At 48.1% G+C, this 27,318-nt stretch overlaps 1 protein-coding gene across 3 annotated transcripts in view; it reads right to left on the bottom strand.

Moving 5' to 3' along the window:
- Positions 1–27,318, bottom strand: part of SORD (sorbitol dehydrogenase) — a 341,031-nt gene that overhangs the window by 5,481 nt on the left and 308,232 nt on the right. Inside the window, exons 2-7 of one of the 3 annotated variants that reach the window (XM_061447434.1) lie at positions 14,095–14,167; positions 12,708–12,741; positions 11,786–11,950; positions 8,473–8,632; positions 5,775–5,893; positions 5,235–5,300 (exon numbers count right to left, since the gene is read on the bottom strand). In XM_061447434.1, coding sequence (XP_061303418.1) covers positions 5,235–5,300; positions 5,775–5,893; positions 8,473–8,632; positions 11,786–11,950; positions 12,708–12,741; positions 14,095–14,154 — 604 coding nt within the window. In that variant the 5' untranslated portion in view covers positions 14,155–14,167. Of the gene's footprint in view, positions 1–5,234; positions 5,301–5,774; positions 5,894–8,472; positions 8,633–11,785; positions 11,951–12,707; positions 12,742–14,094; positions 14,168–27,318 lie in introns of those variants that run through there. The other 2 variants (XM_061447433.1, XM_061447435.1) reach the window with 2 other exon arrangements.

The raw sequence follows: 27,318 nt of genomic DNA, 5'->3' as shown, positions 1-27,318 counted from the left end.
CACTAACACAGAGCTACAAAGCTGCTGATGCTAAACTTCTGCAAGGGCATGGCTATACTCTGGTACTCTGTCCAGGGAGGTCTCAACAGCACTGTCATTATCTTTTGACTATCCACAAAATGGTTTGTAAAATGGAGTGAGCTTCCCTGTTTGGCAGCCACACTATGTCTTCTCTTTCACATCCCCTGGAAGGAAGCCACCCATCCCTCTCCATGTACCACTGGCTTCCAGGACATCTCTGGAGAGAAGGAGGTGGAGAGCAGAGGAGAATGGTATTTCCTATGCAGAAACAACCTCTTTGTCTTGCACTGAAGCAGTGGTCTGGAGGGGCCTGTGTGCTGGCACTGGAAAAAAACACCTGGATCAACGGTGGAAACTAAGCTCTAACACCAAAAATTTCCTAGATCCAAAACTGAGGGATGAGCAATGCCTCCTGCCAGAGGCCTAGAGGCTTGAAGACTCAGAAAATAATGCCGTTACCAGGGGCATCCTCCTCTCCAGGGCACACAGTGCACCCACCCACCACAAAGAGGAAAACGCCCTTCATCACTAGGGCACAGTCTTCAGAAAAGTCAGAGATGGGTATGGTGTGAAAATATCAAGGGAAAAGAGAAGAAGGGCAAGGCTACTGCTCTGACATGAGCCACTGACTCAGCCCCAGTGCTGGAAGGAAGCCAGGCCCCAGGACCTACCCTGCCCATCACAATGCGAACCTGATGTTACTTAACTACCAGGGCAGGCAACGGATATGCCCCACCTGCAGCAGGAGGGCTTGAGATGCTGGGTGTGGACACAGCCACCAAGATGAGCACCCAGGGACCTGTGGAGGGAGTTTCAAGAAGGGATAACGAATGGTAATAAAATGCAGATGAAAGAGAAATAGACAAGGCTGGAAAGTAAGGACAGCATCACTCTGGAAGCCTCAACACGGGCTCCCATTCCTGCAGCTGCAGGATGCATCAGTCATGTCTGTCCCTCCCAAACTGAACATGGCCTCAGGCCATGTGTACAGTCATGCTTGATCCTCTGCTACCCAAGCTAGAGACCTTCTCCTCTTGCTGCTGGAGATCCTCCATGCAGCATGAGCATGGACATGGGCATTTTTGAAGCATCTAAAGCAGTAAGAAACACTCCTGCCTGGCATTGCTGGTGTCAACCAAATCTCAGTGTTCGGCAAGGAGACCATGGGGGCTCATCAGTGCTCCCAGCAATGGACCAAACTCTCCATGAAGTTTGGTCTCAAAACACAAGCTTGCAGCAGTCACAGCTGGATTCAGCCACTCAGAATATCTGCTCCATCAGTAATATATTTTATAGTATCTCTTTGGCAGAAACACATCCAGAGGCACTGTCCTACAACAGGCCAGCCAGTGCATTTCAAAGTGGCTACAAAAGTCACTCTCAGGCAACAACCCCCCATTCCCCAAATTTCCTATAGTCGGCCTCTGGTTTGCTATCTGCTTGTGAAGGAAGTCCTCACATCAGAGAGAGACAGAGGACACAGCAATACCATCTGACCTGTGCTAACACCTTGGTACACCTGGCCTAATTGAATCACCACTGAGCATCTACTGAAGCTGACACATGTGCAGGTTATCAAATGAGGTTTCTGCATTGTTTACAGCTGCAGACACTTGTGAGTCTCAAGAAGGACTAAGTTGTTCATATTTTAAACCTTACCATGGCTGAACTCCACAGAGCTCTTGGGAAACTGGTCACTTACACAGTTAAACTGTTGCATCTTGCCTCTAGGCAGAAATCTGCTTTCACCTCCTGGCTGCGGGAGCTAATGAAAGCTTTGGCTGCCAGGATAAGAGCAGCTTGTTCTTGTATCTCTGTTCCCACAGAGTTATCAAATTACACCTAAGCTTCTTGTGATGTTCTTAAACCAACTTAACAGGAAAATATCCTGACACTCTCTCACTTTTTGTGCTGATCTTCCTTCACAAAGGAGTTGAACTCTGATCAGTTATTCATCTTCCCTGACTTTCACTCCACGGGTTCTGAGGGCACCAGCATCCAGGACTTCAGATTTAGATAGCACAAGGGGAATTTTCATTTAAGCAGGAATCGCTAATTGTACCTTTAGTGACAGAGTAAGTCAAAACAGCCCAACACCTCCGTATGAATACCCAGTGTCACTTCACTTGCTGGGGAATAAGACTGCTCTTTTACATGCCTCTAAGGAAAAAAGCAGCTTTTCAGAGCAACAGCAGTGTACACAGCAAGGCAAGAAGGACAGGAGAAGGCTGCCCATAAAGATCAATCACAACAGCAGAGCGGAGAAAGCCATAGACCTTAGGGAAGACTAGATGAGGACCCATGAAACAAACCGATCTTTTGCACCCAACTGCAGTCCATTAAATACATCAGCCTCCCCTGAGAAGGCAGAACACTAGACCGCCAGGAATAAAGCACTTCAGGGAGAAGAGCAAAGGTTATCAAAGCAGCAATAGCTTTTATCAGGAAAGCTGCTTTCTGGGAGGAAAGGCAAGCTTTGACACACATGGGACTTTGGAAGGGTAGGGCTGAGTATTAGTCTCTACCTATAGTGCCAGCTGGTCTAAGAAAGTCTAAGAGAGTCCCAGAGAAGGGAAGAAACCCCTTGGGAGATGCAACTGTCCAAAATTCATTGACTCCAGGTGTGCTACAGACGCTCACTGCAGAAGCTACAGGAGGTCACTTCTCCCCACGTCACGAAAAGGCTCTTCTAGATATTTCTCTATTTGTGTGTGGTTTGTCAAAACACACACAAACATCTGAAGCCTGAAGTGCTGCTCAAAGTTCTGCAAAGACAAATCTGCTCACAGACAAACATGTCATAAAAGCTCTGGGTGATGAATTCAAAGAATCAAAGTACAGCAGAGTACAAGAGAGCCTTTGTGGGCAGACAGTCACCTCACCTCATAGGTATTGGCTCCTAAAGCTGATGAAAAAAAGAGTTCCTTGAGAAGGGCAGCAAAATCCCCAGCAGCAACAAGCCAAACTAAACCCATTCCTCAGCTCATGTCACAAAGAAAGATCTGACTAGGGACTGCCTCTGAGCATCTCAACCCATCACTTCTGAGGTGGGAGAATTCTACAAGTCAGGACCATTACCTAGACCAAGGCGTAAAGCTATGAAGGAGTTAATTCCATGTAGCCAAGCTTGCTGACCATACAAACCAGGCATCAAGAACTTCCTATGGCCACGTGGAGCCCTATGGCACATACTATATACACTTGCTTGCCAAAGGTCCCCAGGAGCAGTCTACAGGCAGAGGCAACAGCAGCCCCAGTGTTACAGGGGAGAATGCACCCAGACAGGACTGGAGATGGGTGGGCAGGCTGGCCCAGCTACTTCAGCCTCACCAGCCCCTGCTAGCTCACCAAGCACTTCCCCACCCAAAGACCAGGTCACCCACCAGCTCCGCTTGACAGCAAGGTTTCTTACACATGACTCAAGAGGCAGAGCTGCTTTTCCTGCTATAGCAACCAACATCCTCAAACACTTCACAAAATCTGGACTGATCATGTTCACCAGGCACATGCCTGCAGGGTTGGGCCAGCAGAGCCAAAAGTGCCCTGCACTTGGCAGCAAGAGGATTTAGGGAGGAGAAGGCAATGATCTGCCTTAGGTTTTCACATGAGCTACTCCTGAAGGATGCTTATGCAAAGGCAAGAAGGTAGGACATGAATTTTGTCTCTCAACTGAAGCTGAACACAGTAATTGAGAGGGCAAAAATACTCTTGGCTCTAAGTGTGGGAGGTGGAGTAACAGCCTTCTGTAAAGTTCAGGTTGGGGCTTTGGCCCCAGAATGCTGTGGCAACCTGTGCTCACTGTCTAGTCATACCTGTAACTGCCCCTCCCAGCCATCAGCACTCAGAAAGATCCAAGAGTAGCAGCAGGAGCTGGAAACACCACTTCCGGGGCCTGTTCAAAACCCAGGTGGAAATTCCAAGCAGGGAACTTCCTGAGGTTACTCCCTCTCTCCTTTCTTCTGGGCAAGCTATGCAGAAGAGCCTGAACTTTTGAGGGGATGGAATCAACTGGGCTGCGTTAGCATGGCAAAGAGAAGGGGGATCAAACAGCTGCCTGCAACAACCAGAAGGGCAGCTGCAAAGATGATGAAGACTCATTTCAGTTGTTGAAGCACCTGAGAATGACAGTTTGTGAGTGGAGCCCAGAAAAAACTTCTTCGTTAAGAGGTGGTACAATCCTGGAGCAGGTATCCAGAAAGGTGATCTCCATCCTCAGAGGTTTTCCAGATGCAGCCAGACAAAAACATGGCTCAAGCAGCAGCTGGACTAGAAATCTCCAGGACACAGTTATTTAGGGAAGGCCCATTCCTGATATGCAGAAACCCTGAAAAAGCCATTTCAGTCATTAAGGATCATCAGAGGAAAATGAACCCTTCAGCAGGACAGCAGAAAGAAGGGCAGCAAAGGAGGACTGGAGAGGCACAATGCGGTTGCACACAGAAAGGACTGTGCAAACACTGTGTCCGTTTTATCAACTAGCTCTACAAGAGAAAAAACCTGCTCAGAGCAAACCTCCAAGAATAGCTCCAAACAGGGTCTCAAATACGGTGTGTTGCCTGGCCTGCATACCTAGATGAAGACTAGAAGCAGATATAATTAATGTCTATAAGCACTACAAGGAAGACAAAACACAATCCTCAAGACTTAATCTATGAGCTAAAGGCAAAACACAAAGTTGAGGTCAGAAAAGCTCAAAATGGAAAAAAAAAACCAAAACCAAACCAGTTAGTGATCAGAGGCACTGGGAGCAAGCACAGCTTCTGTAACTGCTTTGTCATACACACAAGACACACTGCCTCTTCCCAAAAGACCTGCTCAGAGTTTGAAAAAGGTCTCTAGACTTGACTCAAAGACCACTCATTTTCCTCTGGTTTACTCTTCTGGAAGTACTGTAGCTACTCCACCAGCACAACCTGTCTGTGCTAGGAAGCAGAAGTTCCTACACTGGCCGGCTAACCTAGCAGAGAAGCACCAGCTGCAACCTGCATCTTCTTACAGAACTCAGCTAGTGCAAGATCAAAGACTTGTCCTGGGGAATGACGTGTTTATTAGGATGCCCTCCAAACAGGCATACACTACTACTCCATTCATGAACAGACTTTCCACTGTGCTTGGGCTGCCTTCCCTAGCAGTTACCTTGAAGGGATAATTTGGAACTAGTCAGCATTGTACCGTGGGAAACGGGCACACTCTTAAGGGTTAAAAGGACTTACCTGTAATTACCACAGCTGCTGCACCCATCATCTTAGCAACAAGCACATTTACAAGCCCAATTGGTCCTGGGTACAAAGGGGAGAAAAGAGAACATATACAACTGCCAGACAGCCCCAGCCATAGGCTCTGAAGCTGCCCAGAGCTCAGCATGTTCCTAGGCTAAAGGAGGCTCTGACTGTGTTTCAGAGCTGTTCACCTGGATCACAGTATCACCATGACTCCAGTGTACTGAGACCAGCTGCTGAGAGAGCAGCTACTGCTACACAAGGGAGTCTGAACGGAAAACCACTACCCACTCCTCTGCTCCCTCAAGCTGGTAGGCTCAGCACACCCAGACACTGCCTTTTGCATTTGGACTGCTCAAAATGCAGCACTGTAGCTCGGCATGGGTAAGACAGACTCATGGTCCCCTCAGCATCCCTGTAACTCTGCCATGAGGCATGCCTACAGCAGAGCCCAGAAGCACATCTTGCAGCCTGGCTGCTGCCTTCCATACCACAGCAGGCAGAGACCCCCAGATCTGAATACATTCACTGTACCAGAGCCAGACACGAAGACTTTGCTTCCCAGAGTGACTCCCGCTCTTTTGCAGGCATGAATTCCCACTGAAAGGGGCTCAATAAGGGCTCCTTCTTCAAAGGTGACATTATCTGGGAGCCTGCAAGAATCAGAAACAAGCAAGAGTCACTGAAGAGGTTTATGAGAGTGATGACTAAAGCCACAGAACTCAAAGACCAAACACTGCTCTAAATCATGGTGCCAAAATACATTCTTATGCCTGGTCTGAGAAATGCAGGGCTGGAATGCTTTCAAAGTTATATTGCCTTTTTCCCTCCTCTGAAGCACCAAAGAATAACAGAATGGTTTGGGTTGGAAAGGACCTTAAGATCATCCAGTTCCAACCCCCGGCCATGGGCAGGGACACCTCACACTAGACCATGTTGCCCAAGGCTCATCCAACCTGGCCTTGAACACTGCCAGGGATAAAGCATTCACCACTTCTTTGGACAGCCTGTGCCAGTGCCTCACCACCCTCACAGTAAAGAGCTTCTTCCTTACATCTAACCTGAACTTACCCTGTTTTAGCTTCAACCCATTACCTCTTGTTCTATTGCTATTGTATCAAGTGCACCTAAACCAGTTTCCAGTGAAGTATGCCCAAGCACCAAAGGCAGAGACCCACAAACTTCCCTACATCGTCTCTCCAGAATGTGGTGAGTCAACCCAAAAATTCCTTTGCCACTCATTTGGAATAACCCCCACAGCTGCCTACCCTGAAGGCTGCCCTACGGCTGGGACCTACCAGTGAGCTCCCAAACCCCTTATCTGGGTCGAATCATTCAGCTCCACACTTTTAGAGAACATCTTACTGCAAATGCTGATGCCACATGAAGTAAAGGCAGCCAGATCCAGGTCTCTCATCATGCCCTGGATATCCTCCCCTGACGCACCAACTGTTTCAACTAGTGGACTGGGCCCAGCATAAACCCTCCTATCAGCAAGGAAAAGTGCGTACAGTGGGTATCAACTTTTGGACAGAAAAAGCATCGTAACACATTAAGTGATGGAAAAAAGCAGAGGGGATAAAACCTTTCTGAACTGTGGACAGAAATAAATCTCAGCCCCGCAACCCAGTCCTCCAGAAAGCCCCCGGCATGGGCTGTTACACTGTGAGAAAGGTCTTTCTGACAGCCCTGGGAAGCTCAAGGTCAGATCTCAGCCAGGCCAAATAACGGAAATGACAGCTGTGGGAAGATATCTGTAAGATAGCTCTATGTCCCTTATCTCCAGGAGGCATTATAGGACTGACTCCAGGAGTTCAGGTGTCTCAGTTTGGCATCACATTTCCGACTACTGGGTCTGCCCTCCTCCATCAGCGGGGAGGGCAGCTTTGCAGCACGATCCCATATTACTCAGAGCATCCAACACAGTCTGTCCATCAGCAGAAGGACAGATAATATCTGCTTAAATATATGAGAGACCACTGAGCTCAGCCATCATCTCTTCTAGGCAAATCTATGCTGGCAGAGGCATTTCATGCCAGGGAATCTGCAATGCATCAGACAGGCCTGCACTGCTGACCTGAAACTGAGAGCACTAGAATCAGGCTTTGGATTTCAAAGCTTAAAATAAAAATATATTAGCCAGCGTGGTATTTCCTCAAATTGGAGAAAAAAGACAACTACAAACCCACCACTGCTTCCCATGCAAAAACTAGTGATGTCGTCAGAAAATGTTAATAACAAGAAGGCAGTGACAGCAAGTCTGGACGAGTTGAGAAGTGAGTCCCACCCAGTCCAGCACGTCATCCCACTGCAGCTGCTCGGGATCTACTCTGAAAGAAGCTTCCTGCCAGAGGACTTTCATGAGAAAAGCATTCAAGTGCTTCTCCCAACAGATTGATCCTGAACACTTCCTCTGCAGACACCAGAGATGCTCCTGCTCATGGAAGCACCAGCTCCCCACGGACTGAGAAAGAACAAGCTCTGGCCTCAGGAGGCCACTACCCTAGATTGGTTTGTAAATCCTTGTGTAAATGCACTTCTGTGGGTATAATGTTTCAGAGATTTAATCAGGTTTCTGGTTTATCTGCCAGAGTACATAAGGGCAGACTTGCTTTTAAGCAAATGTGTCATCCTGACACAGTTAAGTACATACTCAAGTTTGCTGAACTGGATATGAAAACAGATGTGTAATGCTGGCAGCTTAGTGGGGCCACTCAGCACCACACAAAAAAACACTTTAGCAGGGACACTGCTTCCTGTTCCTGTTCTGCTCTAGATAGGATGACTGTTCTAAATGACAGAGGGGGGCATCACCAGCCAATGCGGTGCTTCCTGAAAAGCAGCAGTAAAGCTAACTCAGCTCAAAAACCTTCAGGCACTGTTCTTAAAAGGCAAGGACATAGAAAGACAGCAGAAAAGAAACTAAGAGCAGGTAACAAATATGAGAAGGGAAATAATTAAAGTGTAAAACAATGGTGACACCCAGGAGATATGCAACACGTTTGTTTATGTCTATCACCAGAGGGAATAAACTACACCTGCCCGACAAACCCTTGCAAAGTGGCAGCCATCCAAGCCTTATACATGTTATTAACAGGTCAGAAAACAATTAAAACCTGTTGTGTGCAAGTAAAGAGTGCTCACTGCAATACTCAAAGGGGCCAAGAGATGATTGTTTCAGCTAATCTTTCTCAGGGAGTATTACTTCTCTGCAGAGGGAGCACCAACTAACTTGTAGCAGTAGCTGGCACTGTGCTTGTAGTAACGGCACAGGTTCCCATTATCAGGAGGCGTCGCGCAGAAGAAGATGGCTGGGGACAGGTTGTAGCGGCCAGTTTTGCAGAACTCATCCATTTCCCTCGGGACACCAGGCTCGATGGCCACTCGATCACCTGCCAGGGTGAAAGCAGGCTGTGTTACTTAGGAAGAACGTGAGTGCATAGGTAGCACCAACCGACCACGTAAGACAGCATGAAACCTTGGCACAGAAGCAGCATGAGGGACATCTGCTGAGAAAGATCACGCTGCACACACCAGGCAAGTTCCTAACACTCCTTCACAGTGGCCTCATCCCCAAGATCTTCAAGTTACTTGAGCCAGTGTTTCAGAAGCACAGACACATACAAACCTCTCTCCAGCTGCCCTGCACTCAACCTTAGCAGATGAAAAGGCAGTCCCCACCCCAGGCAATCACATGGTGACCAGAGCTTTTTCAGAATCCGTAGTAATTGGAAGAGGAAATAATTGGGACAAAGTAGGGGATCTCTGCTGGCCACCACAGGGCCAGCTGGAAAGGGCTGCCCCTTCGGGAACGAAGCGTATGATGAAGAAGCAAATCCAGGAGTCATGAAGAACTTATTGGGGAACAGAGACATCATCATGGCCTGATGGAGTAACCTGGACTGCTGGAAGGACTCATGCTGCAGGACAAAGAGCAATTATATAATTGCAATCATGGGGCAGGATGGATTAAATAACAAGTGTGTGACTGCAGTACAACTTACAAGTATGCAAGGGACACAAGACAGTCCATTTTATTTGGCAGAGTAAGACAAAGGCAAATCTCTCAGCAAATCTCTTCACTAACAGGCTTTTAGTCAGAACAGGGACAAGCAGGAGGATGGACAGAAGTAAAAAGCCATCCAGCCCACTGCACCACCTCTGAAACAGCAAATGGGGGATGTCTCAGGGTGAGAGAAGCAGGACAAGCACACTCTGAATGTTCTCCCAGCCTCTCACTATATTCACCTATGGGCCTCCTAAGCTGCATGTGGCTTCTTTGTAAGTAACCCTCAACATTTCTCTTCCTCCTTCCACCACGTAAACTTTAAGGATCCGTTGCCACGGCGGCCTGCAGGTGAAGCTGCTGCATCTCAGTTAAATGCAGCATCTGGCTCCCACTGTCCCCTGCTATTGTATCAGAGGAATCAGAGAACAGGCAATCTTCCACAGAATCATAGAATCATGGAATACCAGGTTAGAAGGGACCTCAAGGATCATCTGGTCCAACCTTTCTTTGCAAAAACACAATCAAGACAAGATGGCCCAGTACCCTGGCCAGCTGAATCTTAAAAGTATCCAACACTGAGGAATCCACAACTTCCCCAGGGACATTATTACAATAGCTGATTGCTCTCATTCTGAAAATTTTTCCTCTGATGCCCAACTGGAATCTTCCCAGACTTAACTTGTGCCCATCACCTCTCATTTTTTATGTGGGACTCTTTGCAAAAAGGGAGTTTCTGTTGTCTTTGTAACCACCCTTAAATACGGGAACATGGTCATAAGGTCTTCCCTGAGCCGCCTTTTCTCCAGGCTGACCAAGCCCAGCTCTCTCAGCCTTTCCTCACACAGCATCCCAGGCCTTAGATCACCTTTGTGGCACTTCACTGGACCCTCTCCAGCCTATCCATGTCTTTTTTGTGCAGTGGGGACCAAACTGACCTCACTATTCCAGGTGTGCCCTGACAAGCAGTGAGTAGAGTGGGACCATGACACCTTTATGAACAAGGGGATGCCTTTGTTGATGCTCCCCAACATCCTGTTGGTTTTCTTTGCTGCGGCTGCACACTGTTCACTCCTGTTGAGTTTGTGTCCCCCAGGACTTCCAGGTCCCTTTCCACAGAGCTGCTCCCAGCCTGGCAGATCCCAGCCTGTGCCGCACTCCTGGAGTGTGTTCTCAGCCACAAGCCCTGGCACTTGTCCTTGCCGAACTCCATGATGTTCTCATTAGCACATGCTTCCAATCCACCCAGGTCACCCTGCAGGGTGCCTCTCTCTGCCAAAGTGGCCACTTCCCACTCAGTTTGGGTGCACTTGATCCCATCTTCCAGATCATTTATGAAGACACTGAACAGCGCTGGACCCAATATTGATCCCTGAGGGACCCCACTGGTGACAGGTCCCCAGATGGAGGAGCTGTTCACCACCACCCTCTGGGTGCCCATCAGCCTGTTGCCCACCCACTGCACACACCACTTGTCTAGACTGTAACACATCAGTTTCTCTAGGAGGCTGTAGGAAACTTTATGTGCCCTCTCCCTGCCCTCCATGAGCCTTCAGACCTGGATCAGATGTCCTTGAGTTGTCCCTCCAGCTCCTAGGCTCAAGTTCCTTAGTCATTTGTCATAGAGACGCTGCTTCACATCTTATCACCTACGTGTCCTCCTCTGAAACTTTTTCACTTCTTTTATATCCCTTTGGAAAGCAGGAGACCTGCAGGCAGAGCTTCAGATGTGCAATGATGTCCTCTGAGTCTCTACCCCTTTCCTAACATGGATTTGCATTTTTCACCATTACTGTGCCAACATTAGCATGCACTGTGTCACAGTCAAAGGTCTCACTCTTCAGCAGTGATGGTCAGCCCATTTTAGATATGAAGCTGGTTTTATTTCTTCTGTCATGGACACAACTTTCTGTTTACCTGCATTGAATTTCACCTGCACCTTATTGCCCCAGCATCCTTAAGGTCTCTCTGTAACTCTTGCTAGATCTCCCATGTCTTCTCCACCCTGCCTATGTTGCTGCCATCAGCAGACTTTGACAATTCACTGCTCAGCCCCTTTTCTAAGATATTCATGAGCATGCTGAAGGGTAGAGGTCACACCTGGGGCCTGGTACAGTTGCTCCAGTGACCTCTCTCCACTGCAGGGGGCCATTTGTTCCTTCAAAAACATACACAGCAAAGAAACATTAACAGCAGGTTGCTGGCAAGAGCAACATATGTGCTTTTTGATGCTTTATCTAGCTTCTTCAAAAGGCACCTTCTACAGGCATTCATCCCACTCTGCATTAAACTGAGGTCAGACCCGCTCAAAATACCCCATGATAAAGTATAGCTAAGAATTCCATAAACTACAGTGGCAAAACTGCGTGATTAATTGCAGCACAGTGACAATCTTTGAAGGAGAAGGTCACACTGTACAATTCACAGCTCAGAACATCAGATAAATGAATGTAACAGAAAAGCACAGCCTGTTATCAACACATTCTCCAGAACTGATCCACAGGAAAACAAATAAAAAGACAGTTTTGATTCCAATTACCTGGCTTGAGGTGAGTCACCCCTGATCCCACTTTGACCACAGTACCGGAAGCTTCATGCCCCAGCACCATGGGATCCTTCACAACAAAATCCCCAATTCGACCGTGCTGCCAGTAGTGAACATCAGAGCCGCAGATCCCCACGGAATGCATCCGCAGCAGGACCTCTGAAGAAAGGGGAGAAAGGTCCCTTGTAGAAAAACCTCCCTCCTTCACCACTGGGAGAGCAACAGGTGTTCTGTCCCTGTGCCCCACAAAGGCCAAGCCAGCACTGAAACATTATATATATATATATATATATATATATATATATATATATATAATATATATAGTATATATACTAGTACATGCATTTACTAGAATATATATACCTGAACTGCACGGGCACACCTTAGGATTCATAGGACCCCTGAAAACACAAAACTATACAAGGATTTACAAATCAGGAAAGCTTAAAATATGGTAAGGCCCCTGTCAACAAAAGGTAATACAATCTAAGAGGGGCATGACTATTACTGGAGCAAAAATAAAAGGCCAAGTCCATTTAAGTTTTCCTTCTCCCTAAGTTGATTTCAGCCCTGGAGAGTCAGTGAATCAAGCTTCTTACAGGCCCATATGCCTGGCCTATTACTACATAGTCCTCCAGTAAGGTCATCTGAAATGTCCCAAAAGCCACTTAATGTGAAATACATGAAATGATGAAACAGGAAGCAAAAAAAGCCAGATAAGAGGTGTATCTGTGACTGCTCCAGCTCTTCTTTTCAAGTGGAAATGCAGCGTTATCTTTTTCAGCCACGCATTCTTTTTTGGATTTATACTTTCTCAGTATTATTGTATCTCTATAATATCATGGAGTGACAAACGAGAGTAAGAAAAGAGAGATTAGTAAAGAAAGCAGACAGAAGCAGTCATCTCTAGACCTACCATTGGGACCTGGCTCCGGGATTGGATGGTTTTCCTATGGACAAAAAGGAAGAGAAAAATCATTCCACAAGAATCAAGAAAGGTGTAGGAATTACAGGAACGCAATCTCACCTATATTGATATAGGCTATGTATCAATAATACAGACAAGTTTAGACTTCACTGCCTAGACTCCTTACACAAGCTGTGTGTCAGTGCAAAGAGTGCCCCTGGCAAAGAAACTTTAGAGAAGCCCAGGAGGGTCACACCCTGAGGGGCCACCAGTAAGGCCAGGGGAGCACTGACAACCACCTCCAGTGTCTCCAGCAGTACGAACATCCCAAGGAAAACTCACGCATCTGGGTGTAAGCCAGTTTAGAGTCCAGCAACAGAGATTGGATGGGGCCAGATCCACCCTCACAGCAGGGGTCAAGCTGCACTTGCTTCTACTGAAAGTGCAGTTGTATCAAAGGAATTACACATATGGACACCATTTGGCCTTTGGCACATGCCGCCTGATCTGTGCAGGAACTGTAAAAAATAAACTGCTTCCCTGATAATCATCCCCTAAACAAGCTGCTGCACATAGCCAAAGTCTGCATGTTCGTTAGAGCCCTCCTGCCAGAACTGTTTGTACAGAAAACTGCCTGTCAATGTTTGCTCATGTAAATCTTCCTTTCCAGTTGGGCACTTCCCAAATGGGCAAACACAAACCTTCAGCAGCGCTGCAATGATTCTAGGAATATCCAAGGAATTACTGGAATATCCAAGAGCTCAGTCAGAAAAGCAGAATCAGACTGAAGCATCCATTGACAATAAAGGCCCCGTCTCCACGAGGGTACAGACATGACCTGTGCAGCTGCTCCCTTTGAACTCTCCTGCTGCTTCTCACTTGGGGTCTGACATCAAAAGCAGGAATGTGTCAGCCTCCAGTTGGGCTCACACTGTCCAAGGGGCTGACTACCCAACCGCACCCACCCCTTGTCCCTCCGCTCCACGTCTCTCCTTCCCCCCACACGACCCAAGGAGGGGCTCGGGTGGCCCCTAGCCATGGGGCAGCCCCAAGCTTTGGGATCCCTGCGCCCTGCCTGCTTGGTCAGTCCTCGGACACTGGTGCAGCCGCTGCCCTTCCCGCTCCCAGCCCAGGGGCAGTTCAGCTCTGATCCGGCACCGCTCGGGAGAACCGGACACCCCTCATCCCTCAGCCCCAGCGGGCTCCCGGCCCCTGGGAGCTGCCCATCGGCCCGGCTTGCCCCGGCTCCCTCCCATCCCTGCCCGGGCCGCTCTGCCGGGCCGCCCCTCCGCCTTCCGGCCCTGCCGCCCGGCGCCCTCTGCCTGGGCCCCGCCGTGCCGAGCCAAACCGGACCGAACCGCGGCGGCCGCGGGCAGCCCGTTCCTCCGGCCCGTACCAGGCGCAGGTCCCCGGCTCGGTGCACCACCACGGCCAGGTTCTGCCCCGGCGCCGCCATGGCTCGGCTCGGCTCGACTCGGCTCCGCGCCCGGGTCCAAGGGCCAGCGGCGGGGCCTCCCACTGTTGGGCCGCCCCTCAGCCCCCGGCAGGCCTCTGCGCCAGGCTCGGCACCGCCCCCGCGGCACGGAGCGGGCAGGCGCGCGCCACAGCCGGCCCTCGGGTCACAGAGCGAGCTCCAGGCCTGGGCCCCGGAGGCGGGCCCCGTGGGGCCAAAGCCGCAGGGCAGCCAGGGCCCGGCAGGCCCCAGATTCCCCCCGGCACCTGCATAGCCTGGGGGGCAGCTTCGCCTGGCATCCCGCTGGCTGCCCTCCCTGCACCCCGGCACGGCCGCGGCCGGCCTTGTGTTTCAGAGAGTAACGCGGTGCCTGCGGGCCCTGTACCCTCTCATGTCGTGCCCGCCCGTATGCATGCTGCTGCTGCTGTGCAAAGTGCAGCGGGTTGGCTGAAACCACCGCTGCTGTGTGCTGGCAGCGACCGGTGCTGTGCACTTCAGCTAAAGTTCAGGCAAACGTGCGCCTGTGGGCTTGCCTGGCCCCAGCTGGACACAGGAATGGGGCTATGTCAGTTGTGGAAATGCCTTACCAGGGTTAAAATAGATTTTGGTGATGCTGGGTTTCAGGGGTGAAAGGGTTTCCACCCAGACTTGCCAAAGATCTCCAGATTGTCCGCTCCAGTGTCCCCTGAGAGCATTCTGAAGCTGAAAACTTCACAAGCTTGGAAAACCAGAAAATGGACGTGGTACGTCATGCAAAGTTGCCAGAACCAGCTGAAAATAGCCTGCACTTTTAATACTGTTTTTTCCTCCTACTTGCATGAATGGGAGTATCTATGAATTTGCTTTTCTTGCAAAAATGTTTCACCTTCCAGGCAGGCGAGGGCATTTCTTTTGCCTCCATCAAGGTCATTGCCTGTACCGTGTACCTGAGTTGGACGGGGCATGAAATGAGTGGCTGTGAGCCAGCCCTGTGGTTACTCTGAGGACAGTGGAAGAAGCTTGCGTGTGAGCAGAGCTGTGCCAGAACACCGTACTCAGTATTGACATGGTAATACAATTCCTGCCACACACGCTGCCTCAGTAGGTGAAACAAGAATATTTGCATATCTTCAGAATACTGAAAGATGGGGAACAGCCTCTCTTCCTGGATACACTCATATTCTCAAGGCACCCATTTGCACCTCTCCTTCTTAGGATGTATTTGCAAGCAGCCTCCAAACTTGACTTGCTGTGTGGATTGTCTGTGTTATCCTGTCCGCATCCCAGCATAGAAGGTGCTGTGAAATCCCCCAGCTCTAGAGCAATGTGCAGCCTCTTTGGCTCCCTAAATCTGAAGAAGCGCTGGAGGCATGTACTGGGGGCTCCGCTGGGAACTTGGGGCTCTTGCTGTAATTCGCATCCTTTGGGATCTTACATGGGTTTTGCTCCCCAAGTACATTGCGGGGTGTTGAGGGTTCCCCTGGGAGCTGTCACAGGAGTCATCTTCAACTCCTGTATCACTAAGTCCTGTTCTCCTGTTCTCTTCCCCAGTATTGCTAATTTTCAGATAAAGCCCTGAGTAAGTGGAGTTGCCTAGGCTTATACATGTCTGAGGGTGCCTGGGAAGCTTGTGATTCCTATGCAGCCTTATCCCTCCTTTTTCTGAAGGGAAATTTCTGAGGCTCAGTGCTTGCCCTGCATGATTTATGTCCTTTTGGAGCCGCCTCCATTTCATGGGGCACAGTTGCAGACTGCTGTTGCAAAAGTAGAGCTGTATCCTTGCATGCTGTCGCACACACTCTTTGTGCATCAAACAGACCAGGCAGGGGTGTTGGGCAGGCAAAGAAGTGTGTGTTTCTATTGCCACGGGCTGTCTCACTGCAAAAGTGGCTTCTTTGCTGCTTTGTTCTGCTTTTGTGTACCAGTGAATGCTTTGAAGAACCTGGCCTCTGGCTGCTACTGTGCCTGGATGTTGCTGCTTGACAGGGCAGGTTTAAAGTGCTTTGCTTCTGTTGTGTTCTCTCCCATGAGGAACCAATGGTGCTGAATCTTCTTCTCAAGGCACAGTGATGCCCTTGGCCAGCATGGCCCTGTGGCCAGACAGCCGCTTCTCCTGCCCTACGGCCTGGTGGGGAGAGAGGAGGTACCTTGCCAGCATTTGGCCAGACAAGTGACTTTGTTGAAGCAGGAGAGTTGGTTCCTTTGGCTATTCTGCTCCTCCCCGCCATGACTGTCAGCACTGTCTTCAGTTCCCTTCCCTTTTCCACTTTCCTTCTGGATCAGATCCACTTCACATTTTCCATCTGTTTTCTCTGCCAGTATTTGCTGCCTGGCAGCTAGCTCCAGCATGCAGACTGGGTCTGCCATGCTTCCAGATCACAAGAACTTTGCCAGTCACTACAAGTCCTCCGAGGTCTTGGTTTAAAAGAAGTTTTGAACTACTTGCCATGCTCCATTTCTCTTTGTTTGCCTTCAGCACTGCCTGGCAGTCTTTTGACTGGCAACCAAAGAACTCTGTATGCCAGACCTACTTAGGACTTTGCTGCATATGCATTCCTTTTTCACATATGCTTGTGGGCATCCAAGCTATACTAACCACAGAGGTCATTCACATTCCTTCAAGCACACGATAGAGGTGCTATGAAGATCATGTCATAACCAGAAATTGGCTTTGTAAATCAATAATTATTGCCAGAAAAGTTTCACTTTTCATTAGCTTAACAAAAATACATGTTTGCCTTTTCTGTCAATGATCAGGATCATTGTTGCCTCTCTAGGTAAGCAGGTAGGTGCTCTGTTGACATGACTACAACTCAGTTCACTTATAGTAGTCAAACTTGGCATGTATCTGCTTTTTTTGCAAGTTTTAAAATACTTCTTTGGACCGTCTCAGGTGAGGAGAGGGATGGCATGACCTCAGGGGACTCGTCTCCTTGTCTTAAAGGGGAGCTCCCCCGAAACAAAGGGCAACACTGCAAGTCACATGCTGGCCAGTTCCCCATGGAGGATGAGGACAGTGTTTTGGACCCCAGATCCTTCAGCAGTCCCACCAGCCTCAGGTGTAGTGTTGACATGGGGGCCCTTTGTGGAACAAATACCTGCTGTAAGCATCAGATATAAATGCAAGGCTCTGCCTGGTCCAAAATGTACCTAAAAGGCTGGATTCCCTGTACCCTGAGCCCAGTCTCTCCAGCTTCAGGAGTTCTCCATCTCCATGCACAGCTCAAGCAGGACTGGAGGCAGCTACTTCTTTTTCTCTCCCCTTATTTACCCTAAAAATGATTTCTGTGTTTGCCTAGGAGGTGCTGTTACCCTCAACAGGATCCCGCTGAAGGCCTTTCACATCCCACAATAGCAATTCTGTTTCTGACCAACAAGGTCAAATGTTTTCTCCCAGATTTATGCAGAGAACTGTCCAGACCTACCAGCACCATTGGAAGAAAACAGCACCAACAGTTAGAAAAATACAATAATAACTTCTTTATCCCAAAGAAAGGAGATGCCATAGCAGCACCTCAGCCATAAAGCCACCATCTTCTGACAACCTTATCTCATCTCTGAATCAAAGTGGGTATATTAGGGCTGCATAGGGGAGGTCATGGCCACCAGACCTAGATTCAGATTAAGCCTTCAAATGAAGTTCAGTAATCCTGTGGAATATCTCTAAGCGTGGGCAGTTTTGTTCTGAAATAATAACTGTGTTGTATTTTTAAATCTTACTCCCTGCAGAGACAAGCCCTCAGATAATTTTATAGTGAGAGGATTTCTTCCAAAAACAAGAACCTCTGTTGCTGAATGTGCCAACAGGGATGATGCAGCTCAAAATAGCCACCAATGATCCTTATTTTTAAATATTTACTTGTACTCCAAAACCAGTTCCTTTGCTGTTTTGGGTTTTGGAGTGCATGACCGCAGAGCTTGCCCCTGCTCTTTGCCCTCTGAGCACTTCGCGAGATGTTCCACTGGGAAGACAGGACCAGAAGTCCAGTGGCTGGACAGGCCTTCAGAAACATGAAGCTTACAAACAGCCTCTTTGCCAAATGAGCTTTGTCCAGATGGCAGCAGCGGCCTTGGGACGTGTGTTGTGTCAGAGGGTGCTGGGGCATGTGTCCACCTATTTTTTTTGTGTGTGTCCTCCCCTGGAGGGAGAAAACTCACCCAGTTCCAACCCCTGCCACGGGCAGGGACACCTTCCACTAGAGCAGCTTGCTCCAAACCCTGTGTCCAACCTGGCCTTGAACACTGCCAGGGATGGGGCAGCCACAGCTTCTCTGGGCACCCTGTGCCAGCGCCTCAGCACCCTCACAGGGAAGAGCTTCTGCCTCAGAGCTCATCTCAGTCTCCCCTCTGGCAGGTTAAAGCCATTCCCCCTTGTCCTGTCCCTACAGGCCCTTGTCAAGAACCCCTCTCCAGGTTTCTTGTGGATCCCTTTTAAGTAATGGAAGCTGCTCTAAGGTCTCCGTGGAAATCAAGTAGTGATGCTGCTTCCCCTTCACTGCAGCATGCCTTTCTCTGTGTACCACCCTGAAGCCATCTGTCTGCATAAGCATGATTATCTTGCTTGTATCTTGCTTTTTTTCTGGGTTTTGGTGGTTTTGGGGTTTTTTTGGTTGGTTTGTTGTTTGGCTTCTTTTCTGCTGCTTGCCACACACTGTTGACTCCAGAATGGTTTTCAGACCCAGCCACATGGTACTCAACTTCAACCCCAGAGAAATGGCTTGATCCGGACTCACCAGAGGAGTGAACACCCTATGTTTTGGACTTCTAGTATTTCTTCTTTTTTCTTTTTCTTTTTTTCTTTTTTTTTTTTTGTAATAAAGGACCATGACTTTTGAAGAAGGAAAGTCAGAGAAGCTGCATGGATGCTTTTCAGAGCTTTTCCCAAGTTCATGATACAGCCATCTCTGAAAACATCATCAAGTCCTTATGGGCTGCTGGTTCCAGGGGAGCTGTTTCATACCTGGGGGGCTGACTGAAAGAGCAGAATGCTCCCTGTGAGTGAAGCAGAGAAATGGGACAAGAGAGCAGAAAATGAGAGCCAAGAGATGCACATCAGTAGCTGGAGAACCTGCCGCAAGGAGGCCTGAAGGCAGAGAGGGGACCCTGGACTGTGGTATCATGGAGACAGGGATGGTAGTGAGAAGCAGAGATAGAACTTGGATAATGCATAAGGAAGTTACCAGGTTCTTCACAAAGAAATCAAGCTGTGTGGAAGATCCAGCTACTTCACAGCAGCGATCAATACTCCAAGACAGGCTCCGGGTGATGCGAGATTTTTGCACTTTGTCTCTCTCTTATGCTGGGTCATTCCCCAGGGTGTGTTTCCTGAAAGAGCATTTTTCAGTACTAGCAGCACTGGGCTGGAGGCAGTTGTTTGCTTTGTTTTGTAGCCATATCTAATCCATGGCTACACTATCCACCACTAAGCTCAACGCCAGCAGTATGAAGGAATGCTATAGAAAACCCACATGTCTTTAAGCGCATCTCAACTAAGTGCTATGGAATGAATCATAAACCACACACCCTCACATGAGGAAACACACAGAAACAAACCCATCAAGTGCAGCAAGGAAGCTGGACATTAGTTTGTTGCCCTACCCCTCAAGGTTTGTTTGGGAAGTTAATAAAAAGGTGTTGACATTCTTTCTTGTTAAACAAGGTAGCCTATTTACAATAAATTCAGCCACCCAGTGCTAGAAATGAATGCTAGATCTCACAGGGCATTGAGTAACTTCCTTTTCTCCAAAAAGTGAGGGAGTGAAGCTCCTGATTCTGATGTGGACCCCACTTCTGAGCAGGAGGGCAAGTATTGGCCCCAGTGGAATCTTGTCTCTTGGACAGTATTAATAGCCCATATGAGCAAAAGAGATTGAGACTGTAACAAAGGCAATTTAGGGTATCTGGGTAAATGTCCAGCAGGAATATGCTGAGAGAAGAAAGAAGCTCTGCCTCCAGAAGCGGATGCTATGAATGCAAGTGGTCCTTGCTGTGAACATCCACAGGAACTTGGATGAGGCAGGAAGATGGACAAGCTCCTGAAGGCCTTCTGGGTCCAGGGTAGATTGGACATCAGTGGAGTAGGATGCCACTGACATAAAAATCTACTCAGACAGCAGAAGCCATGCTTGGAGACTAAAACCCAAAGATAGAGTTAAGACAAGTTGTGAATCCAGTGATAACCTGGGCACCTGCAGCGTCCAGGTTTCTTACTCTGGCAGCGCTAGATGCCTGGAGAGCTTTCCCAATGTCACCAAAAAGTCCTCATGCAGCACAGCAGTTCCTTCTTCAGTGGTGTCTTGGGTTCAGCAGTAGCAGCCATTTTTTCTCCTTCTTAGTAGCTGGTGCAGTGCTGTGGTTTTGACTTTCAGCCTGGGAACAGCACTGATAACACCAATGTTTTTAGTTACTGCTCAAATGTTTAGTCTGACCAAGGACTTTCTGAGCCTCATGCTCTGCCAGGGAGGAAGGGAAGCCGGGAGGAAGCAGAGACAGGACACCTGACCCAGACTAGCCAAAGAGGTATTCCATACCATGGTATGTCATGCCCAGGAGGTAACTGAGAGTTACCTGGAAAGGCTAGTTCACTGCTGGGTTGGGCTGGGTATTATTGGTTGGCAGGTGGTATTGTATTCTCTTCCCTTGTTATTTCCCTTATCATTATTATTGATGGTAGCAGGAGTGGTTTGTGTTATACCTTAGTTACTGGACTGTTCTTATCTCAACCTGTGGGAGTTACATTCTTTCGATTCTCCTTCCCATTCCTCCGGGAGCGGGGGAAAGAAAGCAGGGGGGTAGTAGACTGTGTGGTTCTGATTTGCTGCCTGGGCTTAAACCACAACAAGTGGTCTTCCCAGAAACATGAAGAGCCTAGCAGTGAACTCCAGGAGGGTTTACATCCGTGTTTAATCTCATCCTGAATACACAGAGGTGTCACATTCTTGTCCTCTTCTCTCTTCACAAAGAGGGAAAAGATTAACCAAACCAAATGTCACGTATGGTAACCATTGGGGTGGATTGTGGCAGTGCTAGTCTGTGCTGGATGTCAAGAGCAATGAGCATCTCATGACACTTTTGCAGAAAGCATGATTGCTCTAAAATTAAACAAACACGGACAAACCCTGCTGCTACCTTATGTCCAACTTGCTGCACAAAACTCTGGTTTCCAAAGCATCAAAAGGACTCTGAGAAACCTCTTAGAGATAATAACAGCAGGATCTGGGGCCAAACAAACTTGCTCTTGCTGGCCGAACTGCTGATGACTTGAGGAACACCTCTGCCAATTGGAGGGAATAGCTCAGGAAGATACAAAATCACTGCCCACCCTCAAATCTTCAGCCACAGACAAGACATGGTTCGCATTCTGACCCTCTCATGTATACTATTCCCATTTATAAGCCTGGGAGAGTATCCTAGGGACAGGAATGGCCTGTCCTATGTAATTTTCATGATAGTTATGCATTGTTTCTGCCACCTTCTCATGCAAACACCTTATAAAAAAGTTGGCATTAGATGGAACAAAGCCAACATGTGAAAGTTCAGCAGCTTCTCACTTCCAGAGGTGTCCAGAGAAGAATGTGGGAACACTAGGAACATCCCACCCCTTCAGATCTCACACTTGGAGAAGTTCTTCCCCTTTCCAGTCCACCCAACTGTCCTTCTTGCCACCTTCCTCTGGTCCTGAAAGGCCTCCTCCTCTTCTTCCTCTCTTTTGCCCCTTTGTAGTCTTGTACAGAGTCACAAGCAGCCCTGTTTCTTGCTCTCACCCACGCAATAAACATCTCTCCTTGCAATCACCCCCTGCCTCATTCCCCACACTGCCAGACTTCTCTCTTGGCTTGCTCTTTATGTTCCTCCTGGTCTTGTTGTCACCTACAGGCATTGGGCAGGTTTCTCCCCTGCAAGAGGTGGAGAGTCTCTAGACCTCAGCATCTCCTTTGGACTCAGCATGGCTGAGGGCTACAAAAAACATCTGCTGTTTCAGTCTTGAGTGGTTCTTTACTAGTCTGTAGGGACCATTGATTAAATTTTCTCCATCCAAGTGTCATTCAAGTGTCATTTTAGACATTCTTGGAGTATCTCCATTTGCTGGAAACCACCATGATGAGATGTTCTGACATTCCTAGTGTTCCACATTCTTCTCTGGTGGTGAGAAGCTGCTGAACTCTCACATATTCATTTCATTACGCATTTGTTCCATCTGATGCTGACTATTTTTGTGAGGTGTTTGTATTAGGAGGTAGAGGAGATTATGCATTACTTTTATGAAAGGTATGTAGGATTTGCATACTCACCCTTACACTGTGAGCAGCAGGAATGATCTGGAGCATCCTTTTTTTGCCAAATAACTAAGAGCTGGGTGTGGTTGAATGGCACGTTGGGCTTGGCATGACCAGCCCACTGTCCATGTACAAATGGCATTCCTTCAGAAATGCAATGAAAAAGAACCCACTGAAGGAGGAGGCTGATCATGGAAAGCTGTCTTGAATTGAGCTTGGAGAAAGCCTAGCACCAATGCTAGGGGTGGGCTGGAGCCCTTCAAGCCACAAGCTGGAGATGCTGGGCTGCTGGCTGGAATAAGAGGGAGCTCCCACCTGAAGACCAGTGGGGCTGCAACTGATGGAAGCTCAGCTTCTTTCAGCATGTCAGCTACTGACTGCCACAGTGGCAGAAGACACTCATAGGCTGTGACTTACAGAATTATAGAACAGTTTGGGTTGGAAAGGACCTTAAGATCATCCAGTTCCAACCCCCTGCCATAGGCACAAACACCTTCCACTAGACCATGTTGCCCAGCCTATCCTTGAACACTGCCAGGGATGGAGCATTTACCACTTCTTTGGGCACCCTGTGCCAGCGCCTCAGCACCCTCACAGTAAAGAACTTCTTCTTTATATCTAACCTGAACTTCCCCTGTATAAGTTTGAACCCATCACATCTTGTCCTATTGCTACAGTCCCTGATGAAGAAAGAATCCCTATTTTCTTTGCTGCTGCATGGTTGAATTGACCTGCACGTGCAAAGTGATACATCTTACTCTGATATTTGCTCTGGAGACCAGTCTTAGAGTTTACTTGCAAGGCTTCCCCCAAACAACTCTCAACAAATTGCTTCTTCTAATTTTGTACATCATGTTCCTTTTGGAAAGCAGTGACTGGTTGGCTCCTTCCCTAGAGAGCAGCTGAGTCCAATTACGGACTCAGGAGTGATAAAACCAAGGAGTGATAGCCATAACAAGGAGATGGTAAACTGCATCTCCAGAAGAAACTGCAAGGAGGAGCAGGGAGCAGGCATTGGGATGGTGGAGAAGGACTAATGGTCTCACACAGAGTTGAACATAAAGCCACAGAGCTGACTAAACCAAAGTCTGGAAGCAGGGACTCTTGCAAGGACACAATGCTGGCAAAAACTTTTATAAACTCCTTGGTTTTCTGTGCCAACTTTGCTACTTGGAGTTGCTTTTAGTTGAAAAGTGCTATGTTCTAGTTTATACCTGGGTTTGTCTTTGTGAGGTGCTGGGTCCATGCCAAGGGTTTGACTGACTCAGGATCGCAACATGCCCTGGCAAGAAGTTGAAGCCTGGAGCCGAGGAATAAATAGGATGGTGCCTTGAGAAATCCCATATAGGCTACATCAGACTTACTTGGTGGATCGGTGACACAGGACAGTGACTGCTGTTTTAACCCCTGGCAGATGGCCATCTCTTACATCCTTGGGCTAAGATGGAAAGCGGCCAGGAAGTTGTCAAGTCTGGCCCTAACTTGCAGGCCAATTAATTCATTGGTCTTCAGGATACTGAATACAGCCTGTTCATTCACTGCTTCTTTCCAACATACCAGTTGGCTTACAGAGGAGATTTTAGCGTTGACTCACTCCTGCATTTTCTTCTCTACCAAAGCAGTGATTGAGTTGTAAGTTGCTGGTCCCATTAGAGAAGCTGTGTTGTAATTCAGTGCTAAGCCCATCTCTTTCAAGGTGGTGCTCTCCCTCAGCTGAGTCCATTGTTTCTGCTTACCACCATCACATCTGTGCGCCCGCCCTGCTTTCAGCTAGGACAGAGTTAATTTTCTTTCTAGTAGCTGGTGCAGTGCTGTGTTCTGGCTTTAGTCTGAGAATAACACTGGTAATGCACCGATGGTTTAGTTATTGCTCAGTAGCACTTACACCGATCAAAGACTTTTCAGTCTCATGCTCTGCTAGTGAGGAAGGGCACGGGAAGCCAAGAGGGAGCAGAGAGAGGATACCTGACCCAAACTAGCTGCAGGGGTATTCCATTCCCACAGCACGTCATGCTCAGTATAGAAACTGGGGGCAGGTGGCTGAGAGCTGCTGATTGCTGCTCAGGGATGGGATGGGTATTTGTAAGTGGGCAGTGAGCAATTGTAGTGTGCATCACTTGTTTTTCTCTCTCACACCCTCCTTTTCATGACAATTGCCATTATTATTGTTATCGTTATTGTTAGTAGTAGTGCTACTACTTCTATTATGTTTTACGTTATTTCGATTATTAAACCTTTCTTATCTCAACCCATGGCCTTTACCTTTTTTCTGTTCTCCTCCCTGTCCCAGTGGAGGTCAGCATGGGGAAGTGGGTGAGCAGCTATGTGGCACTTAATTGCTGGCTGGGGTTAAACCGTGACAGTCGTTTTTGGCACCCAGCATAGGGCCTGAAGGCCTGAGATAATGACAAATTTGTTGTAAGTGGAGACCAGTGATGAGTGGCATTCCTCAGGGGCTGGTGTTGGGGCCGATTCTGTTCAACATCTTTGTGGGTGGCATGGACAGTAGTATTGGGGGCAACTCCAGCACATTTGCTGTTGGCACCAATCTGTGTGATGTGGTCCACATGCTGGAAGGAAAGGGTGGGATCCAGAGGGGTCTGGACAGGATGGAGAGATGGGACCATGCGAACCTCATGAAGTTCAACAGGGACACATGTCTAGCAGGGTCCTGCCCCTGGGTTGGGGCAATCTCCAGCAGAAACATAGGCTGGGGGAGACTGGATAGAGCAGCCCTGAGGAAAAGGACTTGGGGTGTTGGTCAGTGAGACGTTCCCCATGACTCGGCTTCAATGTGCACTTGAGCCCAGAACAACCCCCCACGCCCTCCACCCCCTGTGTGCCTGTAGGCTTTAACCTGCCAGAGGGGAGACTGAGATGAGCTCTTAGGCAGAAGCTCTTCCCTGTGAGGGTGCTGAGGCGCTGGCACAGGGTGCCCAGAGAAGCTGTGGCTGCCCCATCCCTGGCAGTGTTCAAGGATAGACAGGTTGGACACAGGGTCTTGAAGCAAGGTGCTCAAGTGGAAGGTGTCCCTGCCCGTGGCAGGGGTTGGAAATGGATCAGCTTTAAGGTCACTTCCAACCTAAACCAGTCCATAAGTCTATTATATTAGTTTAATACTTGCTGATCACAGTCTTGATTTATTTGCTCTCAGAGTTGTTGCACATGTTCTTGGAGTTGCATTATGTAGTACCTTACTTGCAGTACATGTTCCCTCTCATGGTGCTCATAATCGCTGGGGCCTGGGCTAAGCTATTTGGTTTGATTATTTTTCAATACTGGTTTATGATATGATAGAGTTGCTGGTTCTGACACTAACCTGGTACGTCTAACTCAGCATTACCATCACCTCTGTGTTTTGGGAGCCATCTATTGGGAACTATTATAACTACACTTTTTACATTTTCTCAGAGACAATCTATGGAGGAAACATCTCTTCCTTCTCGGGAAACAACCTTCGGATGTTGAAACTGGCATGGTCCTATTGCTAGGAACCATCATGTTGCTGCATGTAGTTCAGATTTTGTTTAGGGTTAAGCAACTATTTGCAGCTACTCCAACTCCCATGACAGGCACTGTAGCTACTGCTACCCTGGTGAGAGGTACTACAACTACTCAGACTCTGGCAATGGGTGATGCAGGTGAGCCAGAGGACCAACCCATGTTGGTATCAGATGCCCGCATACACAAGAAGAAAAGGAGACTGAAGACAGCTCATTTAGTGGAGGAGAACAAAGCAGGGCCGTCAAAAGAACAGGAGGAAGAGGAAGAACAGGAGGTAACAACTTGTTTCCAGTCTCTGAGTGTGCTGCAGGATATGTGAAAAGATTTCTGCCATCATCAATTTGATTTTGGATGAAAATAGACAATGAATTTAATTGTGTGATATGAATTGCTATTTAACACTGTCTATTACCTGTATTGTTATGACACTTCTATGATAGCTATATGCCATATCAAGGGTATTCAGTAAAAATCACACAGATTAATGAAGAATGAACTTTGATGAAACTGGACAGTGGTGATGTACTCAGAACTGGCTTCAGCTTGCAACAATCCAACACCACACACCATCTTCCCTGCCCTGAAAGACTGTTATGACAGATGGAGCCCAAAGTCATCAACTAAATGAACTTAATGAACTTTTATAGGGATGGTCCATAGACTAAGAGAATATATCTGTGTGTATATATCAAAAGACAGGAAGGGTGACGGTATGTGGGCCCTGGCATGACATAAGTGGTATGGAGTAAGGGGTAGACACTGTCCTGGTTTTGACTGGGATAGAGTTGATGTTTTCCCTAGTAGCTGGTGTTTGGGATTTAGTCTGAGAACAATGCTGATTGACAACACACCGATGTTTTAGTTGTTGCTCGGCAGCACTCAGTCTGATCAAGGACTTTTCAGTCTCTTGTGCTGTGCCATCGACAAGGGACACAAGAAGCCAGGAAAGAGCAGAGACAGGACACGTGACCTGAACTAGCCAAAGGGGTATTCCATCCCACAGGACGTCATATTATTGTTATTGTTACTGTAACTGTTATATTTTAATTTATCCCAATTATTAAACTGCTCTTATCTCAACCCAGGGTTTTACCTTTTCCCAATTTTCCTTTCCACCCCCCTGGGATGGAGCAGGGAGTGAGCGAGCCTCTGTGTGGTACTTAGTGCCCAGGAAAGCACCCAGCAGTCAGCACCCATCTCTCACATCTGTATTGGTGACAAAGCTGTTAAACAGCCTGAGCTGCTGGGTGTCTCTACCTGCTCACCACTTACTTACTCTGCATCTTACTTTACAAAACAAACTCGACAGAGCATTTCAGCTCTTGCCTGTAGTTTGCATCAACAGCCCATTTTGGCAGGGCCACACCATTCCTTCCCAAGACCTGCTCATTTCTGCAGACAAGTGTTC

This window comes from Pezoporus flaviventris, unplaced genomic scaffold (genome assembly GCF_033815535.1).
Source record: "Pezoporus flaviventris isolate CSIRO_AGI_PZ_B2104156 unplaced genomic scaffold, CSIRO_AGI_Pfla_v1 ptg000006l, whole genome shotgun sequence".
Classification (NCBI taxonomy): Eukaryota; Metazoa; Chordata; class Aves; order Psittaciformes; family Psittacidae; genus Pezoporus; species Pezoporus flaviventris.
This window is presented reverse-complemented; position numbering and strand designations above follow the sequence as displayed.